The 24821-nt window shown below is 45.9% G+C and overlaps 1 protein-coding gene across 2 annotated transcripts in view; it reads right to left on the bottom strand.

Annotated features, from left to right (window-relative positions):
- TUT4 (terminal uridylyl transferase 4) overlaps positions 1-24821 on the bottom strand; it is a 107581-nt gene that overhangs the window by 61271 nt on the left and 21489 nt on the right. For both annotated transcript variants that reach the window (XM_056532229.1, XM_056532230.1), the window contains exons 3-7: positions 17880-18013; positions 13367-13483; positions 10970-11147; positions 3599-3687; positions 575-626 (exon numbers count right to left, since the gene is read on the bottom strand). In XM_056532229.1, the coding sequence (XP_056388204.1) occupies positions 575-626; positions 3599-3687; positions 10970-11147; positions 13367-13483; positions 17880-18013 (570 nt within the window). The remainder of the gene's footprint in view (positions 1-574; positions 627-3598; positions 3688-10969; positions 11148-13366; positions 13484-17879; positions 18014-24821) is intronic.

Raw genomic sequence — 24821 nt, 5'->3', positions numbered from 1 at the left:
AAGGCATTGATGCTATGGACTGACCCGCCCATTCCCCAGACCTGAATCCGATTGAGCACATCGCACCACAGACTGTCCAGGAGTTGGCGGATGCTTCAGTCCAGGTGTGGAAGGAAATCCCTCAGGAAACCATCCGCCAACTCATCAGAAGAATGCCCAGGCATTGTAGGGAGGTCATACGGGCACGTGGAGGCCACACACACTACTGAGCCTTATTGTGACTGGTTTAAGGACATTACATCAAAGTTGGATCAGGCTGTAGTGTGGTTTTCCACTGTGATTTTGAGTGTGACTCCATATCCAGACCTCCATGGGTTGATAAATTTGATTTCCATTGATAATTTTTGTGTGATTTCGTTGTCAGCACATTCATCTATGTAAAAATGAAAGTATTTCATATGATTAGTTCATTCATTCAGATCTAGGATGTGTGTTATCTTAGTGAATGTGTTCCCTTTATTTTTTTGAGCAGTGTATATTAGTGGCCTAAAATATGATTTGCACATAATTTCTAACTACAGAGATCATAAATTAGTTCTGACAGTATGGAACAAGGGAATTAAAAATTAATTACCACAGTTTTTCAGAATATCAAGAACTTGGATTAAAACATCTGGCTGGCTCATCTGAAACAAATATGATTGGGGGGGGGGGAATAGAAAAGGGGAAGAGGGAGTTAGAAAATACAGAGGGAAGCAGTAATAAATTGAGAAAACACAGAATCATATGTATCAACAGTAGAAGTATTCTGTTGGAAATGGCTCAACTACCATATCCCTAGAGTGTGATCTCTTTTGGGCACATTTAAAGCTAGCTCACCAGTTGCATTCCGGCAGTGTTATTTGTTTCAGCCGAGCTCAGTTGCATCCACACAAATTAAGTCCTTTTATTATTGCAGGTGGATATGTGACCACTCCAGTAAAATACATGCCATAATGTATAGAGAGGAGACCAGTCTCTTCTGTGTGGCTGACTACAGTAATACATTATCACCTATTAAATACCCACACCTCTGAACCAAGTTGCACCCTTCTTGTTCATCTGTATGTCCCTCCATGCATAGGGCAATGCTAAAGATATAATTTGTGCCATAAACTAAAAGGAGCAGGAGTGCAGTGATATAGAAGGTGAATCTAAACAATGACTAGCTGCAGAATTAAAAAAAACTCCCTTATATCTACACTGTTTCTCTCTATGATCCAATTTCAGACCAATATATGGAGGGTTGTTTTAAACCAATTAACCAAAAGATCACCAAGGTGATCCACTAATTCCCTATACTTTCCATATATTTAATAAAAGGTGTATTCTTTATTGACTCGTAACACCAAAAAAAATGGTTAAAAGTTCCAGTGTATCTCTCCTCCCATATTTGCAGTGCTCATTTTAGTGCCAATCAGGCATCACCTATTGTCTATCTGTGTGTACCTGCAGTGTGCATACAGTTAATTGGGGGAGTCTGCACTGTATATTAAAACCAGTCCTATGCCCCCCTCGACATGTTTCGCCGCAAGATGCGGCTTTGTCAAGAGGTTTTAGGGCACTGTTACTCTCTACCATCTCCTGCTTGCAAAAATTGCAGAATAATACAATGAGATGCAGCCTGACACTGATCTTTTTCCTCCTGTTTGTAAGAGCTGACAGGGTGTAACATACAACAAGGAGACAGACTGAGGCTTCATCTCAAAGGAGTGCACTGAGACTCTGCAGGGAGAGCTGGGAGACATAAAGGCATCGTGAAAACTGCAAACTGTATTGGGAGACCCATTTTAGAGTGGAAGAAGGAATGATGATGGCAGAAAACCTATAAATGGCACATCAAGTAAAATAAGAATACACAAGGCATTCACAAGGTCCTCTAAATTATTCTTTAATAATGGCCTATTCTACACTAAACAGGAAAAAAGAGATTAATATGGAGTGCTTCCTTAGGGTTCATTTAATTTTTTATCATGAACAAAGTCACATACTGTTATGGTAGTCAATAGCCATTAACAGAATGCTCACTCTTGAACCATCTAGTTTTTTTGTTTTTATTTATACTTTTTTTTTTTATTCAAAATTATAAATTTTTTTTAAATATATGTTTCAGTCATTTTTGTGACAAAAGCTCCAAAAAGGCTGCTTGTATACAGATTTTTCAATTGAACTCAACTTTCATGCTGTCTGACCCAAGACATTGGTGCAATCCCTGAGGGTCTACTGCACTGTTTCCCAACCAGGGTGCCGGACTCCCAGCATACCCGGACAGCCAAAGGGAGTTGTAGTTTTGCAACACCTGGAGGCACCCTGGTTGGGAAACGCTGGTCTACTGCAGACCAGCGTTTTCCAACCAGGGTGCCTCCTGGTGTTGCAAAACTACAGCTCCTAGCATGCCCGGACAGCCTTTGGCTGTCCGGGCATGCTGGGAGTTGTAGTTTTGCAACATCTGGGGGCACCCTGGTTGGGAAACAGTGCGGTAGACCCTCAGGGAGTGTACCAATGTCTTGTGGATCAGACAGCATGAAAGAGATGGCAGGTTCCCTTTTACCCTTTGTGTCTGGAAATACAATATGCAACCCAGGAAAGCAGAATATATAAACACAAATCCCCTTTAAGAAATTCCAATAATTTCCCTATACTGCTGTAAGTTAAAGTAATTGCAGGAAATCTTATAACAAACCAATTCTTGAACAACCCCGTCAAAAATAGACAATGCTTTTTATATGGGAGCAGCTCTGGTAATCAGGTACAAGCCACAAGTCTGGCCCCCAACACCCCCAGAAGCCAATTTGGCCAGAGGACGCCTCAGCCAGCAGGACATTTCCCCCTGATGAAGCTACATGTTAGCAGGTTTCCGTGGTCCATGATGTCCATATGGCCTAACAGGGTATATATGGACAGGGATGGCCTTCATGAGATAACACCGAACACATTTTAAATAGGGATCGACCGATTATATCGGTTTGGCCGATATTATCGGGCCATATTCACGATTTTGGACATTATCGGTATCAGCAATTACCTTGCCGATATGCCGATAATGCCCCGCCTCCTCACCGCCTCCCCCATCCCCGGTTTTATAGTTACCTGTACCCGGGGTCAGCGCTACTTCTGGCTCCTGCGGGGTCCTGCATGCTGCGCAGCACAATGACGAGTGACGTCCTCAACGCGACGTCACCGTCAGTGCGCACAGTGACAGCTCAGGACCCCGCCGAAGCCAGAAGTAGCACGGACCCTGGGAACAGGTAATTATAAAACCGGGGATGGGGGAGGCAATGGGGGCATCGGCGGTGGTGGTTGGACTAGGGAGGACCCCCAGAACAGGCAGGGGGAGAGAAGCGGGTGGCGGCGGCGGTCTCTGGCCCTGCAAAAGCCGCTGCAGTTCATTGATTTAAAGCGCCAGCTTTAAATCATTGATCTGCGGGGCCGGGTGGGGGGAAATAGCCGATAACTTATACCGGAATATCGGTATAAGTTATCGGCTATCGGCCTGAAAGGTCACAGATTATCGGGATGGGCCCTAAAAAAAATCGATATCGGTCGATCCCTAATTTTAAATCCAATTACTTACAAAGTATATGAACTAACATTTAATTAACTTTACCATAAAACTTACCTTAGGTGGAAACTTTACATCTATGTTAATGTCACTTGTTTTAAATGCAAATCTAGTCAGGGACGATCCGTACATTCTCAGAGAACACTCTAAAACAAGAGACAAAGGGGATAAAGCAAGTGGTTTTTAACATGCAGTTGATAAAAAACCTAAGGGGTAATCTGGGTCTTTAAAACTAAAGGCCTATCCTCAGGATGTAATAGATCTGTAGAGAATCTGACCCGTGACACTCCAGACGATCAGCTGTTTGAAGAGGCCACGGTGCTTTAGTGAGGGCTGTGCCCCCTTGGTCTGGGGTCCTGTGCTCGGTATTGCAGATCACTGCATCTCATCCTGTTGGGACTGAGTTGCAACAACACTGAGCACAGCCAATATAAAATCTATGTATCTGTGTGTACACTTTAAACAGCTACCCGCCGGGGGTGCCAAAAGCCGACCCCTCCAGTCTTACTACTGGCCTATCCTGTCAATTTTAAAGAAACAGATCACCTCTTTATTTATACCCAACTTACTGCAAACATGTCACATAATCTAGTAAAGCAAAACGCAGAGACAGCCTGATGAAACACATTATTTAGGCCACCAATATGGCTGCCTGTGTGGATACATGATACCAGGTTAACTACACTTACTGGCGTCCGTTCATAATACCAAGCAATTGGCCCAGGAGTACTAATCCCTCCTGAGAAGTAATTTGGCAGTGAGAATAGCGAGTTGTACAACCCGTCTATTGTGCTGTAAGTAAACTGTACACCCGCAGGCATGTTAAGTACTGGAGTCAGGTCAGGCTGGGCGGGTTTCCGTTCATCAGCCAGTTCTTTTGACCAGGGACTACTTTCACAGCTTGGATTTCCATTACAATCAAATCTATAGAAATGGCTCAAGATTCAAACTAAAACAAACCATATATCTAAATGACAAAAAGGCAAAGGCGAAAAGATAACCCTGAATAAAAGGAGACAACTGGAAAATGTAAGTGTATATTATCAATGCAAATTGTCCGGTAACTAAAAGAGGTTTGTATGTACAATAGTAATAGAATTTACTGTTATAACCAGAATTGAGGCAAATAAAGGTAGCGTGGCTTCCTGGCAACATGTCCAGGCCAAATCTGCAACAAAGTCCACATGGGTTAGATACAATTTTTGACAAGGATTTATGAAATATTTCACCCTTGTAAGGCTGCATTCACACCTCGTTTTCAGCCTACGGTTGCCGAATCCGGCTGGAGGAAGGGAAAACCCGGCGCTCACGTACCCAAGCCGGATCGGTGCTGAAATCCATTTACTTTAATGAGCCAACCAGAGTCAAACGGTGACTCCGTTCGGCTTATTTTTTACCTGTATCCGGTTTTGTGACCAGACCTAAAACCGTAGAATACTACTGGTCAGGAAACCGGATACGGGTCAAAAATGAGCCGACCGGAGTCACTGTTTGAATCCGGTCGGCTCGTTAAAGTAAATGGATTTCAGCGCCGGTCTGGCTGGTGTACGGGAGCGCACGATTTTCCCCTCCCCCACCCGGATCCGGCAACCGTAGGCTGAAAACGAGGTGTGAATGCAGCCTTACACAGGGGCAGTTAAATCCATTAAATAAAAATCTCTAGCAAATTTGCATCAGAATGAGTGTACTGCGGATTCTAAAATCCACTGTTTGCTGATATATCTGTGTGGATGATAGCATGGGTGATAAGTTTTCTCATGTTTTCGGAACTTCACAATGAAAGTGAATCACCGGACTTGAGGTGCGGAAGCGGCAGGAAGGAGGGAGGTGACCTGGTGAATTAGAAACCCATGCAGACAGTATGGCTAATGGGCATAGGGACCATGGAACACACCGGGATACAGCATTCAGAACCACACACTGAAATTGGGTTACCAGCCGTCAGCCGTGAGAGCGGCAGGCATGTGGAGAGGGACCTGGTAGAGTAGGGAACCCTGCGAACCGTAATGTGGTGCATGGTTTAGTGCCCATTGAATGACCTGGGCTCACTCATTCGGAACCTCACCTTTGCAGTGGGTTACTGAACGTTCGCTACGGTGCAGGATGTATGGTAGGCAACCCTACGGGAGTAGGAAACCATACAGACCACCATCTGGATGACTGGCTTAGGATCCTTGAATGTGCAGGGTCACTCTCCGAAAACCCCCACAGAAAGGATCCGGCCAATCTGATGGGCGACCTGGTTGTGTAGGAGACTATGCAGACGAATGTCTGGCTGACAGGCATGAGTCCCTAGTACCTGCATGGACCTTGTCCCACACCAGCAAGGAGGTACGGGAAACTCCAGCCCTGCATAGCAGAAACCGTGCAGACCACAGTCTGGCATAACGAGGACACCTCCAGGCGCTGGCCAGTGGCGATAAGGGGACAACAGCACCGATAAGAGAGCACTGTGCCCCTTTGTTGCATGTGGGAGGACGGGGAGGCCTAGGAACCATGGATAGTATCCGCACCATCCTGGAGATTGGGGGAGGTGGAGGAGCCGTGGATTATGTCCCCCTTGACCTGTATAGGGTCCATAGGACATGCCGGGTCACTTCTTCGGACATCTCACACTAGTAGTGAGGTACCGGATCTCCAGCCGCAGATACATCACCATGTGATGAGTGACAGGCGACAGAGGAACCACGCAGACCACTGTCTGGCTTACTGGTATAGGGTCCACTCTGGGTCACTTCTTTGGACATCACACACTAGCAGTGAAGTACCGGAACTCCAGCTGCAGATAGATCACCGTGTGATGAGTGACAGGCAGAGGAGGAACCACGCAGACCACTGTCTGGCTTACTGGCATAGGGTCCATAGTATACACCAGGTCTTTCCTTCGGACTCCTCGCACTAGCAGTGGGGTACCAGAATTCCAGCCACGGATACGGCAGCACTGAGATGAATAACAGGCGGTAGAGGAAACCATGCTGACCATTGTGACCCCTCAATGTATCAAGTCCAAACCATGTCCCTGCAGGGTCACTTCCGTGGAACCCACACACTAGAGGTGGGGATCTGGAACTCCAGCTGCAGATGCAGCAGAAGTGAGTGGAGAAGAAAACCATGCAGACAACAGTCTGGCTTACTGGTATAGGGACCATTGCACACGCAGGGTCATTCCTCCGGGAACCTAGTTGTGGGGTATGTGGAAAAAAGCACCGTAGGCGCAGCTACATAAGACGGGTGACCGGCGGTGGAGGAAACCACTGCAGATAGGTTCCCTAATGCCCTCCTGGGGATGAAAGGCCATGTGGTGGACTTTGGCACAGGGGCAGGGAAGTAGGCTCAGGCATGGCATAGGGTGACACCTCGGAGGGGTGAGGCACCCCTAGGGAGGGACTGGAATCGTCCATGAGGAGGCAAGCATGACATGGCAACAGTCAGAAGGGGGAACAGACATAACGTGTATCACCAGGGTGATTTAAGGGAATATGAATCCTCAGTAATGACCCACCAGAGCAGGTCGCATTAGTCCTGTCTGAAGGGCTGATATGGAGTGACTGCAGGGATGCAGGCCAGAAAGTTGCCACCAGAGGGAGCTCATTAGTAAGCATAAAACCAAGAGCTGAGATTCAGTAAACGGCCCCAAGGAGGGGCATGTGTAACATCTGATTTATTTTATATAAGCCCATAGTAAGGAGAGGGACAAAGTGCCGATGACAGCGTCGGCTGGAGGAACCACTGACCCCTCAATGCCACACTGCAGGAGTGGAGAAGGAGGGCGGAGCTATGCCGACTCTGCCATGCCATAATGACGGCAGGCCGGGGAGGGAAGAGACCTGTGACCCCCAGTTCCTACGCTGTAGAGGCGGGGGCGGAAGACGGAGTTACGCTCTGGGTCCCCAGCACACATGGCCTCCGGCATTTGTAAAAGTGGTGGCTTGACTGACTAACTGAAACAAGGCAGCTGCGACAGAGCGGGGAGCGAGTCCCCTCTCAGCTGAATCCAGAGTCCTGCGCTGAGCGTGGGAAGAAGGGGGCGGAGCTACATACTGCCATTATGGCTGCCGCCGGCAAAAGAGCACCGGGGGACTTCAGAACAACCGAGGTGGAGAGGAGGGGGAAAAGAGTCTGCGGCCGCAGAAAGTGCAGGGAGCCGCCGCTAAAGCCGGCAGCTGTCCTGAACAGAAGTGGCCGCCATAACTCCCAAGCTCTAGACTGAGTCTACAGGCAGGAGAAGAATATAATAGATATATCCTGACTCACCGAGATCGGGACCTTAGCCCCTAAAATTGCCCCATTGCGGACCAAGTCCACAGAGTAGCAGAGGTAAGAGAGACTCGGGGAGATTATTAACCCCTTAAAAACCGCCATAGTCCTGTAAGAGGTTCAGGAAGTGAATCACCGCACAAAAAAGGGCAAATACCTACCTAGCTCTTGGCTATACTCACCTCCTGATGTTTTCAGTCAGCTAAAGGCTGCGCTGCATCATGCCAGGCTGCCATAGCGAGGCGAGCAGGGGCAGTGGGGGACCCGGACCCAAGGTACACCTACAGGCGCTGGCCGTTGGTGAGAAGGGGGTTAACGGTCCATACTTTATGCACCGTGCCCCTTTGTAATAATAAGAGAGCAGGACTAGGGAGCTCCCAGACCTGTGTCCTGCCTCCTACTGACACTAGATAAAACTGATTAGTGGGCTGGTATATTCTGCCAGGGAGGAGCCGACTATTTTTCCTAGTGTTAGCGCCTCCTAGTGGCAAGAGCATATACCAAATAGTATCGGTGTCCCCCAATGAAAAGCAACTGAGAACGAAGAATTGTTGCTCTACATAAAGATGGCCCAGGCTATAAAATGATTGCCAAGACCCTGAAACTGACCTGTAGTACGGTGGGCAAGACCATGCAGCGGTTTCACAGGACAGGTTCCACTCAACAGGCTCAGCATCATATCCAGAGGTTGCCTTTAGGAAATAGATGTATGAATGCTGCCAGAATTGTTGCAGAGGTTTAAGGAGTTCAGGGTCAGCCTGTAAGTGCTCAGACTATATACTGCACACTGCATCAAATTGTTCTGTTGTCCCAAAAGGAAACCTCTTCTAAAGATGATGCACAAGAAAGCCCGCAAACAGGGCTAAGGACAATTAGACTAAGGACATGGATTACTGGGACCATATCCTGTGGTCCGATGCGACCAAGATAAACTTATTTGGTACAGATGATGCCAAGCATGTGTGGTGGCAACCAGGGGAGGAAAACAAAGACAAGTGTGTATTGTCTACAGTCAAACATGGTGGTGGGAGTGTCATGGTCTGGGGCTGCATGAGCGCTGCTGGCTCTGGGGACTACAGATCATTGAGGGAACCATGAATGCCAACATGTACTGTGACATAATGAAGCAGAGCACGATCCTCTCCTTTTGGAGACTGGACTGCAGGGCAGTATTCCAACATGATAACTCCAAACACCTCCAAGACCACCTCTGCTTTGCTAAAGAAGCTGAGAGTAAAGGTGATGGACTGGCCAAGCATGTCTCCAGACCTAAACCCTATTGAGCATCTGTGTGGCATCCTCAAAAGGAAGGTGGGGGAGCGCAAGGTTTATAACATCCACTAGCTCCGTGATTTTGTTATGGAGGAGTAGAAGAGGACTCCAGGGGCAACCTGTGACGCTCTGGTGAACTCCATGTCCAAGAGGCTAAAAGGGGTACTCCAGTGGAAAGCTTATTTTATTTTATTTTTTTTAAATGAACTGGTGCCAGAAAGTTAAACAGATTTGTAAATTACTTCTATTAAAAAAAATCTTAATCCTTTCAGTACTTTTTAGCAGCTGTTTGCTACAGAGGAAAATCTTTATTTTTTCAAATTCTTTTTTGTGTTGTCCACAGTGCTCTCTGCTGACACCTGATGCCCGTATCAGGAACTGTCCAGAGCAAGAGAAAATCCCCATAGCAAACCTATGCTACTCTGGACAGTTCCTGACACGGACAGAGGTGTCAGCAAAGAGCACTGTGGACAACACAAAAAAGAAATTCAAAAATTAAAGAATCCTCTCTAGCATACAGCTGCTAAAAAGTACTAAAAGGATTAAGATTTTTTAATAGAAGTAATTTACAAATCTGTTTAATTTTCTGGCACCAGTTCATTTAAAAAAAAAGTTTTCCACCGGAGTACCCCTTTAAGGCAGTGCTGGAAAATAATGGGGGCCACATACAATATTGACACTTTGGGCCCAATTTGGACATTTCCGCTAAAGGATGTACTCAATATTGTTGCCATTAATGGCTGTGTGTTGAGTTATATTGAGTGGACACAACATTAAACACTGTAATACAGGCTGTGCACTCATTACTTTACATTGTAGAAGAGGGTAATTTCTTCAGTGTTGTCACATGAAAAGATAGAATAAAATATTCCCAGAAATGTGAGTGGTGGACTGACTTATCTGAGATACTGTATATGTGATGGGTATGTTTACATATCATGGATATGCTGCATGTTTGTGACAGATTTTGACTTCCTTCTTGAAGCTGCAACATTAAAAAAAAGTCTAGGGAATAGAGTCCTGGCATGAGCAGAAAATATTTATAGTGTGCTTATCCCTTTAAAAATGGAACAAGTCAAAGAGATGCATCAAAAGTTTTCCTCTAATGGAGGCCGGGTGTTCAGACCCCCAGCGATCACTAGAATGAGGAAAGAGAAGCGCTTGTTTAAAGGGGTACTCCGCCCCTAGACATCTTATTCCCTATCCAAAGGGTAGGGGATAAGATGTCAGATCGCTGGGGTCCCACTGCTGGGGACCCCTGAGATCGCCGCTGCGGCACCGCGCTATCATTACTGCCCAGAGCGAGTAATGACAGGCGATACAGGGGCCGGAGCATCGTAACGTCACGGCTCCACCCCTCGTGACGTCACGGCTCGACCCCTCAATATAAGGCTATGGGAGGGGGCGTGGTGGACGTCATGCCCCCTGCCATAGACTTGCATTAAGGGGGCGGGCCGTGGTGTCACGAGGGGTGGAGCCATGACGTCACAATGCTACGGCCCCTGTATTGCCCGTCATTACACACAGAGCGAACTCGCTCTGTGCAGTAATGATGGCGGGGTGCTGCAGCGGCGATCCCGGGGGTCCCCAGCAGCGGGACCCTGGCGATCTGACATCTTATCCCCTATCCCTTGGATAGGGGATAAGATGTCTAGGGGTGGAGTACCCCTTTAAGTGATTCTCTTCTGGTCTTAGTTGTCGCTGAACAGGACGACCTCCAAATACTTTTTAGATACGTCATCCTGTGCAGCGACAAGAGGAGAGAAGCAATTAACCGAGCTCTTCTCCCACCATATTTTGTGATGAATAGTCGTCTGAACATCCAGACCCCCAAAAGATGTCCATTATGATTAATTAAGTGCAATTTTTATACAGCCGCAGCCTATGCAAAGTACATACCTGCCAATTTTGTCTGGATGATTTTCTCCATCTCGCTAACAATTTCCTGCCTGGACAGGAAGTCCTCCTGAGATATCCCATGTTCCTTTGCTGCATTTACCAGAGTCACACCCAAAGCTGCAATCTGCGCTGCTGAAGGAGGGGGAAGAGAGCGCAATTCATTCTCCTCCTGCTTCTCCTACAAGTGAATTTACATGAATAAGTGGTGACAATAGACGTGAACGGCTCAAAAGACAAATTGAAATGGTGGGCTCATGCAAAACCTATAATAGAGGGGTGCTGCATGGTGTAAACATTACAAAAATGGGCAACCGAACAAAAGAAATGCATGCCATGTACACAAACATTAGGTTCCTGGACAGTAGAACCACACACTGGGATAATCTGGATTAAAAGAGTAGTCAGATCATGGGGGACCGACCGCTGGGACCCCCCCCCCGGCTTTCATAAATGATGCTGTGTTGACCACAGCATGAAGCGGTGGCCAACATGCTCCCCTCCATGGATCTCTATTATGAGAGCCGGCAAAGCAAAACAGCAGCACTCCGGTTTAGATGAAAGCGTGTCAGGCTTTATTCATCAGATGCCTGACACGCTTTCATCTAAACTGGAGAGCTGCTGTTTTGCTTTGCTGGCTGTTTGTGGGGGCTCTTGACCTGGGCCCGACCAGCTTGCACCCGTGGACACCCCTGGGAGTGCGGTCCTTTTTGTTGAACACTATTATGAGAGCCGGAGATACATGAACGCTGTATTTCCAGCTCTACCAGGCGCATGCCGCTTTGCGTTGTGGTCGACACACTTCATTCGTGCGGAGAGCCAGAGTGCTGGGCAGGAGATGGCTGAGGGTCCAAGCAGTCAGACCACCCCACGTGATCTGACACTCATCTCCTATCCTGCGGATAGGGGATACATCATCTGACACTCAGAAGCAAACAACACAAGTGCATCTAAATCTACAGATCAGGTAAACAAATCTTATCACTCCATGAACGAGCCAAATGGTGGCTTCTAGCAAAGACCCCTCTCCAACCCGAAAAAAAGGTAGCCTGCTGTGTGGTGGGTTCGCCCATGTTTACTATACTGAAAGACAATAGCTTTCATTGAACAACAGATGTACCATGTAAATAATGGATTGAATGTCTAAGGCAGTGTTTCCCAATCAGTACGCCTCCAGCTGTTGCAAAACTACAACTTCCAGCATGCCCGGACAGCCGAAGGCTGTCCGGGCATGCTGGGAGTTGCAGTTTTGCAACAGCTGGAGGCACACTGGTTGGGAAACACTGCTTTGAGGAATTTTTGCAGGCTCCATTGTGTGACTATTGAGAGCAATAAGACCAAGCAGCTGGGTCGCCCCTGTTTTTGAACCAGGAACAGCTGACAACAAGAGGCGCATACTGGCATAGGTCACCTGTTGACGTCCAAAGGGTAATGCAGGGCGCTCAAGCCCCTTGGCACTTTCCTTGGACATTTGTGTCTTAGGCTGGGTTCACAAAAAAACGGATTCCTCAAAACCTGACTAAACTGTATCAAAACGTGTGTACAAATTTTAATCCGTATACGGTTTGAAAAATGATGTCCGGTTGCATCCGCTTTTTAAGAAAAAAAAAAGTATACGTTTTTAACTTTTCACTCCATTATGAATAAAGTTTCACTTGTTTGATTGATATTCCAAGAAAAAAAAAAACTGTGCAAAGTCAAAAACCCTATGGATGAAAACCGGATGGAAAGAGTCTCCTAGGACTGTATCCACCTTTTCGAGCCCACGGGAGCGCCTGAAAGCTGAACTCATTTATGCAGGATAAGAAGTCATCAACTGCCGAGCCGAGAAGTTCGTGACAAATCGAATTTACTGTAAGTTCGCTCATCTCTAGTGTTGATAAGAGAGCAGCATGCCCTATAATATCCCTTGGTAAAACACATAGCTAATATAGTAATGTTCTAAGAACATTACTACTGGTTCTTAAAAATAAAAAAAAATTAAAAAAAATGAGTACATCAATACACACAGAATTTATAATAAAACAGCACAATGCTACTAGAACTATAAATGCATACAGCAGTGTTTTTAACCCAGGGTGCCTCCAGCTGTTGCAAAACTACAACTCCCAGCATGCCCGGACAGCCGAAGGCTGTCCGGGCATGCTGGGAGTTGTAGTTTTGCAACAGCTGGAGGCACCCTGGTTGGGAAACACTGGGAAGGAATAGTAAGGGTAGTTCAATGCATACAGTCCAATTCATCATCTACTCACCATTTGCCCCGTGCTGGAAATCTGTGCAGTACAAGTAACACACATCCGTGCACTCACATAAACAAGTCGGCAAAACACAGACACAACAACGTGCGCTAAGCTGTGAGCGATATATATAAATATATATATATATATATTTTTTTTTTACCAGGATATTCTTTTTGTGCCGTTTCTCCTTAATATGCTTGTGAGCTCCTTGGACGTTCTCGATGTGAACAGAGCAGAGCTTGCATAGGTACTGGCAATTGGAGAAGTCTGGAGATCTCTGAAAAGAAGTGTGAGAAGGTGGGGGCTGGTAAACATCCTGCACCATTACAATGCCAATAGACCCGCTATCAAGTTGATTGTGTTAGAGTTTGGCGGCCGGGGTGCATCTCCCTTTAAGAGGATCAGCATCATTCCGCCTCTAGCCCGACAAGGGGAGATCAGTTTACACGGAGCATCTTGATAAATGCGGATTATGGCCGCAGATGCGATTCTGTGCATGAAATGTATCCTGGATGTGCTGATCGTAAGAGCGGCGCATCCTTTACACACACATGCGTCTGGATCTCGCATGAACTGATATGTGAGGACGGCATCTGGTGTTTGCACACATCTCTTGGTCACAAGATGTTAGAGGAGGAGGACAACAGTGGCTTCAGCAGCCATCAGTATTTTCCAGCTCTTTAAATGGGCAACTTATTTTTGCTATTGCGCTCCTTATGGTAAATAAAAAAATCTTTCTAATGTACTTTGCTTAAAAAAAAAAAAATAATAATAAAAAAAAAAGAAGTTTTCTTTGTTTTATTTGTGTTTAAAAAATAAATAAATAAAAAAAGCAGCCACTAGGTGTCTCCCTACTTGTCCAGAGCTCCCCCCCCCTCCCCTCTCTTGCACAGACTTTGGACTCTTGCTGGCCTGGCAGAAATCCAAAAGCAGGAAATGCAGTCTGGAGTGCTGAAGGGTGTGTGTGCAGCCTTAGCCAATCATAGCTCATCTCACACTGAACTGCTCTGGGCTGTGTGTAGAAGAGTGAGGGAGGAAGTTCTCCCCTGTATGGCTTCAGATGATGTCACGCCTGCTGGGGAACGCCCCTTCCCAGTCTGTGAATCTACAGACTGGGAAGAGGAATATATAGGGTAATATCAAGGTAGAAAACTAAAAAGTACTAAAAATTAAGGCAGGGGGTGGTTTATTATGATGGGGGGCAGTGAATTCGGAGGATTATAAAATTTTGCTAGATCATGACCGGTATTCTTTAAGAAGTCTCATACAAAAAAAACGTATCCCCTATCTGCAGGATAGGTGATAAGTTTTAGATCCCGGGGAGGTCCGAGCGCTGGGGCCCCCACGATCTCCAGTACAGAGCCTCAGTGTTTTCCTGAAGCAGCGCATCATGACCCCCGCCCAAAGCGGCGGCCGCCATGCCCCCTCCATATATCTCTATGGGAGAGCCGAAGATAGCTGAACAGCTCTCCCATAGAGATATATGGAGGGGGCATGGCAGCCCCTGCTTTGGGCGGGGGTCGTGACGCACCACTCCTGGGGACAGCCGGGGCTCCATAGAGGAAATAGCAGGGGGCCCAAGCGCTCAGACCCCCCCCCCCCCCCGCGCAATTTAAAACGTATCCCTCTATACTGCAGATAAGGGATATGTATTTTTTGTATGACACATCTCCTTGAAAAAGGGGGTTGTCGAAGATTAGAAAATCACAGCTGCTTTCTTCCAGAAACAGCGCCACTCTTTTCCTCAGTTTGAGTGCGGTATTGCAGCTCAGTTCCAGTGAAGTGAATGGAGCCAAGTTGTAATACCACACACGACCTAAAGACGGCTGTGGTGCTATTTTTGGAGGAAAGCAACAATTAATTTCTAAGCCTAGACAACCCAATCTATTTTGGGCTTTTAGCACTAAGCTATTTTTTGTTTTTATATTCCAAGAGCTCTTGCTACTTTTCTATTGATGTAGCCGTATGAAGGCTTGTTTTTCTTTTTGGAGGACAAGTGTTACTTGATGCCCCTGAAATGTTCTCCCTGCATAAAATGTTCGCTCAGACAGTCACCGGCTGAGGGGGCGTCACCATTTGAAAGTGCACAGGAAGCCATTCTATCTTAATCCATCTGCACTCACCTACTGCCAATGCAAGAGTGGCCGGCCCTGATGTCAGCACTTTCTACTCTCTGTCCCAAAATGAAGGAAATGCCCACCCAAACAATGATTAGCTGACCGGGCATTTCCTGTAAAAAGAAAGCATTGACAGTGGGCACCAGCAGGAGATCGGTGACAGGTAAAGACTTTATATTGGAATGGCACCTCGGGCACTTTTAGGGTGTATTAACACATACAGTATCCTGCATATATTTGATGCACAATTTGAAGCTGCAGATTTTATGCTGCAGATTTCATTGTAAAATCAATGACTGAACACAGCTTCAAATCTGCAGCATCAAATCCTACACATTAAACATTAAATTTATCTTCAGGACTATTCCTTTAGGGTCACAGGTGTATTTTGCTGGGTATTTTATGGAACTAATTTTACTACCCATTGAGGGAGATTTTTCAAAACTTGTGTAGAGAAGGAGTGGTGCAGTTGCCCATAGCAAACAACCAGATTGCGTCTTTCATTTTTAAAAAGGACTCTGAAAAATGGAAGACACAAGCTGATTGGTTGCTATGGGCAACTGCACCACTCTTTCACTGCACAAGTTTTGATAAGTCTCCCCCATTGACTTTAAGGGGTAAGAAAAAAAACGCAGCAGCCAATACGCAGCAAAATACGGCACGTGTGGTCCTACCCTAAGGGTACATTCACACATACACTATCTGCTGCATATTTTGCTCCATATTTTCTGCAGCTGATTTTGCTACCCATTGACTTCAATAGGTAGCAAAATCAGCTGCAAAAAAATGTAGATTTTTTATACTTACAGTAAAATCTCTTTCTCGGAGGATCCATTGGTGGCCCCCGAAAACTGTGGGTATATCTTGCTGACACTAGGCAACAAAAAAGAAGTGCCCCTTCTGGCAGGATATACCCCACCTATTGACTCTGAGCTAATCAGTTTAGTCCCAAAGCAGTAGGAGAGAACCGACAAACACCAAAAGGTTGTCCGAGGAACCCCCCAGACAAAAAAATTCAAATAACAAACCCACCGACAGACAACCGATCCTTAGGTCAACAGACCAACTACAAATGGGTGGGTGCTGTGTCCCCCAATGGATCCTAAGAGAAAGAGATTTTACTGTAAGTATATAAAAAATCTACTTTTCTCGGTTGGCTCCATTGGGGACAAAGGAACTGTGGGACGTACCAAAGTAGTCCACGGGGTGGGAAATAGAACACAAACAAGCAAGAATTAGGTGGAAGGCTGAACCACTGCCGCCTGCAACACCTTGTGACCAAAGCTGGCATCAACAAGACAGAGAAGGAGTGCACTTGGTAGAATTTGGTTAACGTGTGTAAGGACGACCACGTGGCTGCCTTACACACCTGTGAGGCTGAAGCCCTGTTGGGACCGCCCAAGAGGCCCCTATGTAACGGGTGGAATTAGCCGTGATGCAAAAGGATGGGACCTTCTCTTTACAGCAATAATCTTCCAAAATGGCAGAACAGATCCACCGAGAGATGGTCGCCTTAGAAGCCAGTAGCTCCCTGCGATGACCTTCCAGAAGAACTCACGAAGGTGACCGAGAGATAGATCCTCCCAGCCCTGACCACATCCAGGTTATGGAAGGAACGCTCCCTAGGGTCGTGCGGGACCGGGCCTACTGACAATTAAAGGGGTACTCCACTGGAAAACATTTTCTTTTAAATCAACTGGTGCCAGAAAGTTAAACAGATTTGTAAATGACTTCTATTAAAAAAATTCCAATCCTTTCAGTATTTATCAGCTGCTGTATAATACACAGGAAGTTCTTTTCTTTTTCAATTTCCTTTCTGCCTGACCACAAGTGCTTTCTGCTGACACCTCTGTCCATGTCACGAACGTAGACAGAGGTGTCAGCAGAGAGCACTGTGGTCAGACAGAAAAGAAATTCAAAAAGAAAAAACTTCCTGTGTATTATACAGCAGCTGATAAGTACTGGAAGGATTGGGATTTTTTAATAGTAATTAGTAATTTGCAAATCCGTTTAACTTTCTGGCACTAGTTGATTTAAAAGAAAATGTTTTCCAGTGGAGTACCCCTTTTAACTAAAACGGTGTTGATCAGAGCCAGTAGGTGGGGTATATCCTGCCGGGAGGGGCAGACTCTCTTTTTTGTTGCCTAGTGTCAGCCTCCTAGTGGCAGCAAGATATACCCACGGTTCCTGTGTCCCCCAATGGAGCCGACCGAGAAATATAAAAATATGCAGCAGATACTGTAAGTGTAAACATACTAAACTCTATGTAGTACAATCCTACAGCGACAGATTGAATGTGTCTACTTGTGATAACTTATTGTTCACCTTGAGGGTGCTCCTAGCTCTTGCGTTTCTGGTAAATGCAGGCAGGACCTGCGCTTGCTTTTTTAAACTGTTTGCAGTCGGCAATTATCAGTGAATCGTAAGTGGTAGGTTCTGCCACGAGCGATGCAATTCAACAATATTTTGCGGGCTGCACCCGCTAGCGCTGCATGTAAGAGCACCCAACATATTCACAATTGCTGCCTAACGCTTAGGTTAACTGGAGCACAATACCTTCTCTAGGCGGTGGATATAATCCCTCTGCAGTCTATCCTCTGCTTGTTTTAAGCCTAGTTCTTGGTCTTTTAGAGTAGAGTCCTCTGTTGATGTTCCATCTAAAGACGCAGGCTCTGTAGTAGCACTGTTTTCTGTAAATTTACCAAAAAGGAGAGAAAAGAAAACGTTAGACATTAAACACATCTATAATAATAATAATAATAATAAAAAAAATAAAAATAATTATAATAGTATTCCGTAATAATACAACATTTAATAGTTCTGTATATATGCCATGAAGGCCTAAACTGGGAATACTCCTTTTGGAAAGGTAAGCCATTGTAAGATTTACCTAGCACAGTTTTTTCCAACCAGTGTGCCTCCAGCTGTTGCAAAACTACAACTCCCAGCATGCCTGGACAGCCTTCGGCTGTCCAGGCATGCTGGGAGTTGTAGTTTTGCAACAGCTGGAGGCACACTGGTTGGGAAGCAGCGACCTAGCGGCACATAATTACTAGAGATGAGCGAACTTACAGTAAATTCGATTCGTCACGAACTTCTCGGCTCGGCAGTTGATGACTTATCCTGTGTAAATAAGTTCAGCCTTCAGGTGCTCCCGTGGGCTGGAAAAGGTGGATACATGACTAGGAAAGAGTCTCCTAGGACTGTATCCACCTTTTCCAGCCCACGGGAGCACCTGAAAGCTGAACTAATTTATGCAGGAAAAGACATCAACTGCCGAGCCGAGAAGTTTGTGACGAATCGAATTTACTGTAAGTTCGCTCATCTCTAATAATTACTCCAAAAGCAAATGGATCAGGCAGGTAACATCCAACATGCCTGATCCTTCTCTCCCCAGAATTCATCTGTTGGGACAGAGAATAGACAGGCAGCTGGTCCCATCAAAATCATTGGGTTTGGCTGAATTTTCTCTAATGTGTATGCAGAACTTAAATGGGTTCTCCACCATAAAGTGACTTCAGTACTCACCTGTCAGACAGTAATGGACATGCAAGGATTGGTGCTTGTGTTGGTGGTAAATGGCCATGTTCTGATTCCCCATAACACTTCTGGCTTGTTTGTGTGAACTGGCTATTTCCTGTTTGTGTTTCCTCCCTCCAACCACAAATCCCAGAATCCCTTGTTTCTAGGTGGGATATGACTTATTTCCCTCCCAAACATCAGCCCCCCCCAAAAAAAATTTGCAGCACAGCTAGGCCGCCTTCCATGCATGCTGTGCTTGAAGCTACAATTCCTTGCAGCCTTGTGGAGAATCATCTCCCAACCAGTGGTCCAGTCACCCATTGAAGCTCAGACAGGCTCTCTTTCAACACCAGACTAGTGATGTAATGTCTCGGGCCACACTGCAAACTGGGAAAGGTTATAACAATTAACAACAAGATCACATAGGAATTGCGAGACCAGCCATCAAACATAGGTACAGACACAATATGGTGAAATACACTAACTTTACAGCCCCTGTAGCACAGTCAAGAAAAAAAAACAAATCCTGGAATACCCCTTTAAGATTCTGCTCACACACCATGTGCCCTATACAACGCAGGAGATGCTTGAGATGCTAATCCATTTGTTGAATAGATGTTGTCTAAATGATTAAATGGCCAGCAGTTATTTCATTTGTTCTCCTCTATGCACGTGCATGCTCACTTCGGCTGAGCATGTATGTTTTCAGTGAAACTAGGCTGCTGCCAGATTTGTGGTGGTGGTGGCTTCTCTCCCTTGAAATTCAACAAGTCCAAAAGTTCCCTGCACCAAGGGTTGGCACACTTCTGTCTTTAATAAAATGTGATTTTTTTTTTTTTTTTTTTTTAAAGAAGTATATTAGAAATACTATTGTTTTGCCAAGATGTACAACACATAAAAACTTTAAGATGATGAGATGTCTGATCCCAGGGGTCTGGCCGTTAGCTGTAAGAGGCTTCAGATGGCCGTAGTCGTCACGCCTCCCTCCATTAAAGGGGTACTCCGGTGGAAAACTTTTTATTAAAATTTTTTTTCATGCATCAACTGGTGCCAGAAAGTTAAACAGATTTGTAAATTACTTCTATTAAAAAATCTTTATCCTTCCAGTACTTTTAAGCAGCTGTATGCTACAGAAGAAATTCTTTTCATTTTGAATTTCTTTTTTGTCTTCTCCACAGTGCTCTCTGCTGACACCTAATGCCCATATCAGGAACTGTCCAGAGCAGCATAGGTTTGCTATGTGGATTTTCTCCTGCTCTGGACAGTTCCTGATATGAGCATTAGGTGTCAGCAGAGAGCACTGTGGACAAGACAAAAAAGAAATTCAAAATTAAAAGAATTTCCTCTGTAGCATACAGCTGCTAAAAAGTACTGGAAGGGTAAAGATTTTTTAATAGAAGCAATTTACAAATCTGTTTAACTTTCTGGCTCCCGTTGATTTAAAAAAAAAAATAATAATTTCACCAGAGTACCCCAATAATGTCTAAGGGCGTTGTGGTCACTCATAATCCGTCACGGAGCGGAGTTCGCTCCGTGAAGCGGTTTACTGGGGTGCAGTGCCAAAGGATATGGGATAAGATGTCTAGGGGCGGAGTATCCCTTTAAAGGGTCTTTTTTAGGGGACTTAGTGACCCATTGCCTACCCTCAGTATAAGCCATAGATATGGGATCGCCGATCAGCTGCGTGGTGGCGCTGCAGTGTTCAGATGTAAACAGTGAGCAATGTGTAGTGGCCATATAGGGGTACTGCAGCTCAACTCCTGAGGATAGGCAATCCATCACAAAGTCCCAGAAAACCCCTTTAATTTCCCCAGGCTCCTTTCCAAGACTAAGCATTAGATGACGATATTACTATACCCCCTCAGGGCAAAGCCATGTGAAATATTACGAAGCCTGTTGTGACGTTCGGTGCTATCTCAGGAGACCGCTCGCTTCTTTCCACCCACCAGCTTGTTTACAGGATAATTGGCAATATAATAAGAGTTCTTATGCCAGACAGTCACAGGGTTATTTCCATGTCAGAAACACTAAAAGAAAAAGTGTTTTGAGGTGAACGGAGAAATAACAACCCAGTCAGATATGAGATTCATACAACTAATATTGCGTAGGTCCCCTTCATGCCAACAAAACAGCTCTGACAAGAGGAGTCCCGAAACCCCACAAGACCAGTGACGATGTCCTGAGGCATCTGCACCAAGATGTCAGCAGCAGATCCTTTATGTCCTGTAAGGCTGCGTTCACATCACGATTTCTCCATCCGACTTGAGTACACGATTTTATAACTTAAAGAGTAGCTCCCACCATCCTTTTTATTTTTTTCTGTCCCTGCCCATCTATCCCTAACCCCCTCCCTGCCTTAAATTTTTTTTTTTTACTAAAAATGCCTTTTTGTCTGCCTGGTAGTGTGCTCACTTACCAGGCAGACTTCCCTAGCAGGTGCAAAGTCACTGATGCCTGCTGGGGGGGGGCCGACTTCCGCCCTTAGTTCATCTATACAGTGTACCTCCAGCTGTTTCACCACTACAACTCTCAGCTTGCCCTGACATCTAGTGGCTGTCAGGGCATGCTGGGAGTTGTAGAGGTGAAACAACTGGAGGCACCCTGTGTTGAAAACAATATCTTTCCATGCCCCAATTCCCTCCCCCCCCCCCCCTCCTCGGAACCCCGCTACCCGAACCTCGCTGTGCAACCCACTCCCCCCCCAAAGAAGACATACATAGCAAAGTGCAGGACAGTCCGGCAGCAGCGACGCGCATATGCCGGGAGGCGGGGCCGGCATGCGATGTAAGGGAGTCAATGCGAGCATCTTCTCTTCTCCGCGCTCGCTCATACCTGTCTGATTGACAGGCAGGGAGCGTGCGCAGGCTGACTGAATTAGGACCGATTGCCCGGCCGGCATCGGTCCGAATTCAAACGTAACGTCACGCCAGGGAGACCCCTAGTGGCCGGTTTTCAAATGTAAAATACAATATTTTTATAAAAATAAAAAAAATTATGAATATATATTAGAGATATGTTGTTGTACATAAGTACTACAACATATTAAAAAAAAAAGGCTTGTGACTGTGCCCATTTCAAATCTTATAAAATCGTATATAAAGTCCAATCCATTGACCTCCATTAAAAAATCGGATCCATCACACACATCAGTTTTCATTCGCATCCGATTTCACACGATTTTTGTTCGGGTCTGAAATCGGGTTTGACCACGATTTCAGACCTGAACAAAAATTGTGTGAAATCGGATGCGGATCAAATCGGATGTGTGTAATGGATCCGATTTTTTTATGGAGGTCAATGGATCGGACTTTATATACGATTTTAAGTTATAAAATGGTGTACTCAAGTCGGATGGAGAAATCGCGATGTGAACGCAGCCTAAATTGTGAGGTGCGGCCTCTATAGATCGGACTTGTTTTGCCAGCACATCCTAGAGATGATCGATCGGATTGATCCGATCGGCAGTAATATTTCAGAAATTTTCTCTAAGGCAGTGTTTCCCAACCAGGATGCATTCAGCTGTTGCAAAACTACAACTCCCAGCATGCCCGGACAGCCTTTGGCTGTCCGGGCATGCTGGGAGTTGTGGTTTTGCAACAGCTTGAGGCATCCTGGTTGGGAAACCCTGCTCTAAGGGATCAGACCAGACAGACTAGCCTTCACTCCATACATTAAAGGAGTAGTCCAGGGGTGACTCAGTGGTGAGCAACTTATCCCCTATCCTAAGGATAGGGGATAAGTTGCAGATCGCGGGGGGTCCGACCACTGGGGCCCCCTGCGATCTCCTGTACAGAGCCCCGACAGCCCCGACACGCCCCCTCAATACAACTCTATGGCAGAGCCGAAGCGCTGCCTTCGGCAATCTCTGGCTCTGCCATAGAGATGTATTGAGGGGGCGTGTCGGCCGCAGCTTCGTGCGGGGGTCGACACCCGCTATCTGGGCCGAGAGCCGGGGCCCCGTACAGAGAGATTGCAGGGGGCCCCAGCGGTCGGACCCCCCGCGATCTCAAACTTATCCCCTATCCTTAGGATAGGGGATAAGTTTTTCACCACTGGACTACCCCTTTAATGGACCTTGGGTGCTCTTGACCATATGTCTGGGTCACCGGTTGTCCTTCCTTAGGCCACTTTTGGTATGTAACACCCTGTCATTTTGAGGATGCTCTGGCCTAGTTGTCTAGGCACTACAGTGCTCCCTCACTATCCAGGACGACCATTGTATGTTGGTTCCATTGTATGTGGAGACCATAACTCTATGGAAACCTGGCCATTGGTTCTGAAGCTACCAAAATGTCATCCAAAAATAGGAAAAAGTGAGGATGAAAGAAAAATAAGTAGATAACTAATATAGATAAAGTAAGTCCTTATATTTAAAAGTAAGAAAGATCTGCTGGGAGCTGTAATCACTGTCTATGTAGAGGACAGGAGCTTCTTCAGGGTCCTGTACAGTACACAATGTCCTAAAAAAGTAACATGGAGCCGTCCTCACCTGGTGTCCAAAGGAGCAGCTAACCCTGGCACAGGTAAAGAGTACAGAACATGTAATACCTCCCTGTACTGTAGGGGGCGCTACCAGACACCAGTCAGTGCATACACTTCAGTAATACAGGGGTTTTACCAGTGAATGTCCATTCTGATTGGTCGGTTCTTCCAGCCATTGACACGTTTCGCAGATCTGGACTGTCTGTACATTGTATGTTGAGTCTGGTTTCAAGTTACAATGGTCCAGAAAAGACCAATGCATGTTGCAAATATTGTAACCTGAGGACATTGTAAGTTGAGGGATCACTGTATTTGGCCCATGTCAAACATCCTTAGGCCTTGTTCACACTACGAAGAAGCCGTGTGGAATTCCTCATGGATATTTTTACCTTTCCGCACCCTCCCATTTATTTCAGTGGGAATCCCGTTGCGGAACTTCCAGCAGGGAATATGAAGACTGAACAAGTTCAATCTTGCTGATTCTGGATCATTTAGAATTTCCTCAGTGTGAAGAGACCCTAAGCCTATGTTCACACAGCGGAAACTCTGCTATTCTGCTCAATTTCCATGCAGAAAAGCAGAATGTGGATTTCTATCAGATTTGCACAGAATTAACTTCAATGGGGCTCGGAGAGGAATTCCGCAAAATTATAAGACACCTGATTCCCATTGCATGTAATGGCCCTGATTTACAGCCAAAGGCTGTCCGGGCATGCTAGGAATTGTAGTTTTGCAACAGCTGGAGACACATTGTTTGGAAAACACTTCTCTAAGCCGAACACACCACTAATATTTGTCCCCTTCCAGGGCCATACAATAATTCTCAGAGATCTTCTTATGATAATTTACAGTATTGAACTACGTTTTATCAATAGAGGGTCAGTAGAGGTTGGAAAATATCAGTCACCATGTTTCCACCTAACTGTATGGGGCCGGACGTTGTGACCTCCTCCTGCATAGACCGGCTAGTAGAAGAGAGAGCCATTACTACTAGAGGTTCCTGCTGTGACTAACTAGGCAAGAAAAAAGTGACCTTCGTGCAGGCGCTCAGGTGTCCAGAGGGATCTCACAACCAAATCATGGAAGTGAATTAAAGTTCAGGTTTATTGGGATGAAACAGCAATAACGCATTTTGGGGTATACAAACCCCTTCTTCAGATTGATACAATCTGTATCAATCTGAACAAGGGGTTTGTATACCCAGGGGGCCTCCAGCTGTTGTGAAACTACAACTCCCAGCACGGCAAAGGCTGTCCGGGCATGCTGGGAGTTGTAGTTTTACAACAGCTGGAGGCCCCTGGTTTTTAGTATACAGTATTAGTATTTAGCTGCTCTGGCCGGCCCCTGCCTGCAGCCACACACGGGAGCCGGCCCGGGCAGATAATCATAGGTATTCCTATGCCGGACATCCCTGTGTCCTGAAAAATCTTTTTGGGACATAAGGATGTCCGCCGGTCACTTACCATTCCCCGGCGTCCTCCTGCGATCCGGTCC

Source organism: Hyla sarda, chromosome 7 (genome assembly GCF_029499605.1).
Source record: "Hyla sarda isolate aHylSar1 chromosome 7, aHylSar1.hap1, whole genome shotgun sequence".
Classification (NCBI taxonomy): Eukaryota; Metazoa; Chordata; class Amphibia; order Anura; family Hylidae; genus Hyla; species Hyla sarda.
The sequence above is the reverse complement of the archived record's forward strand: the minus strand, read 5'-3'. Positions and strand labels throughout refer to the sequence as shown.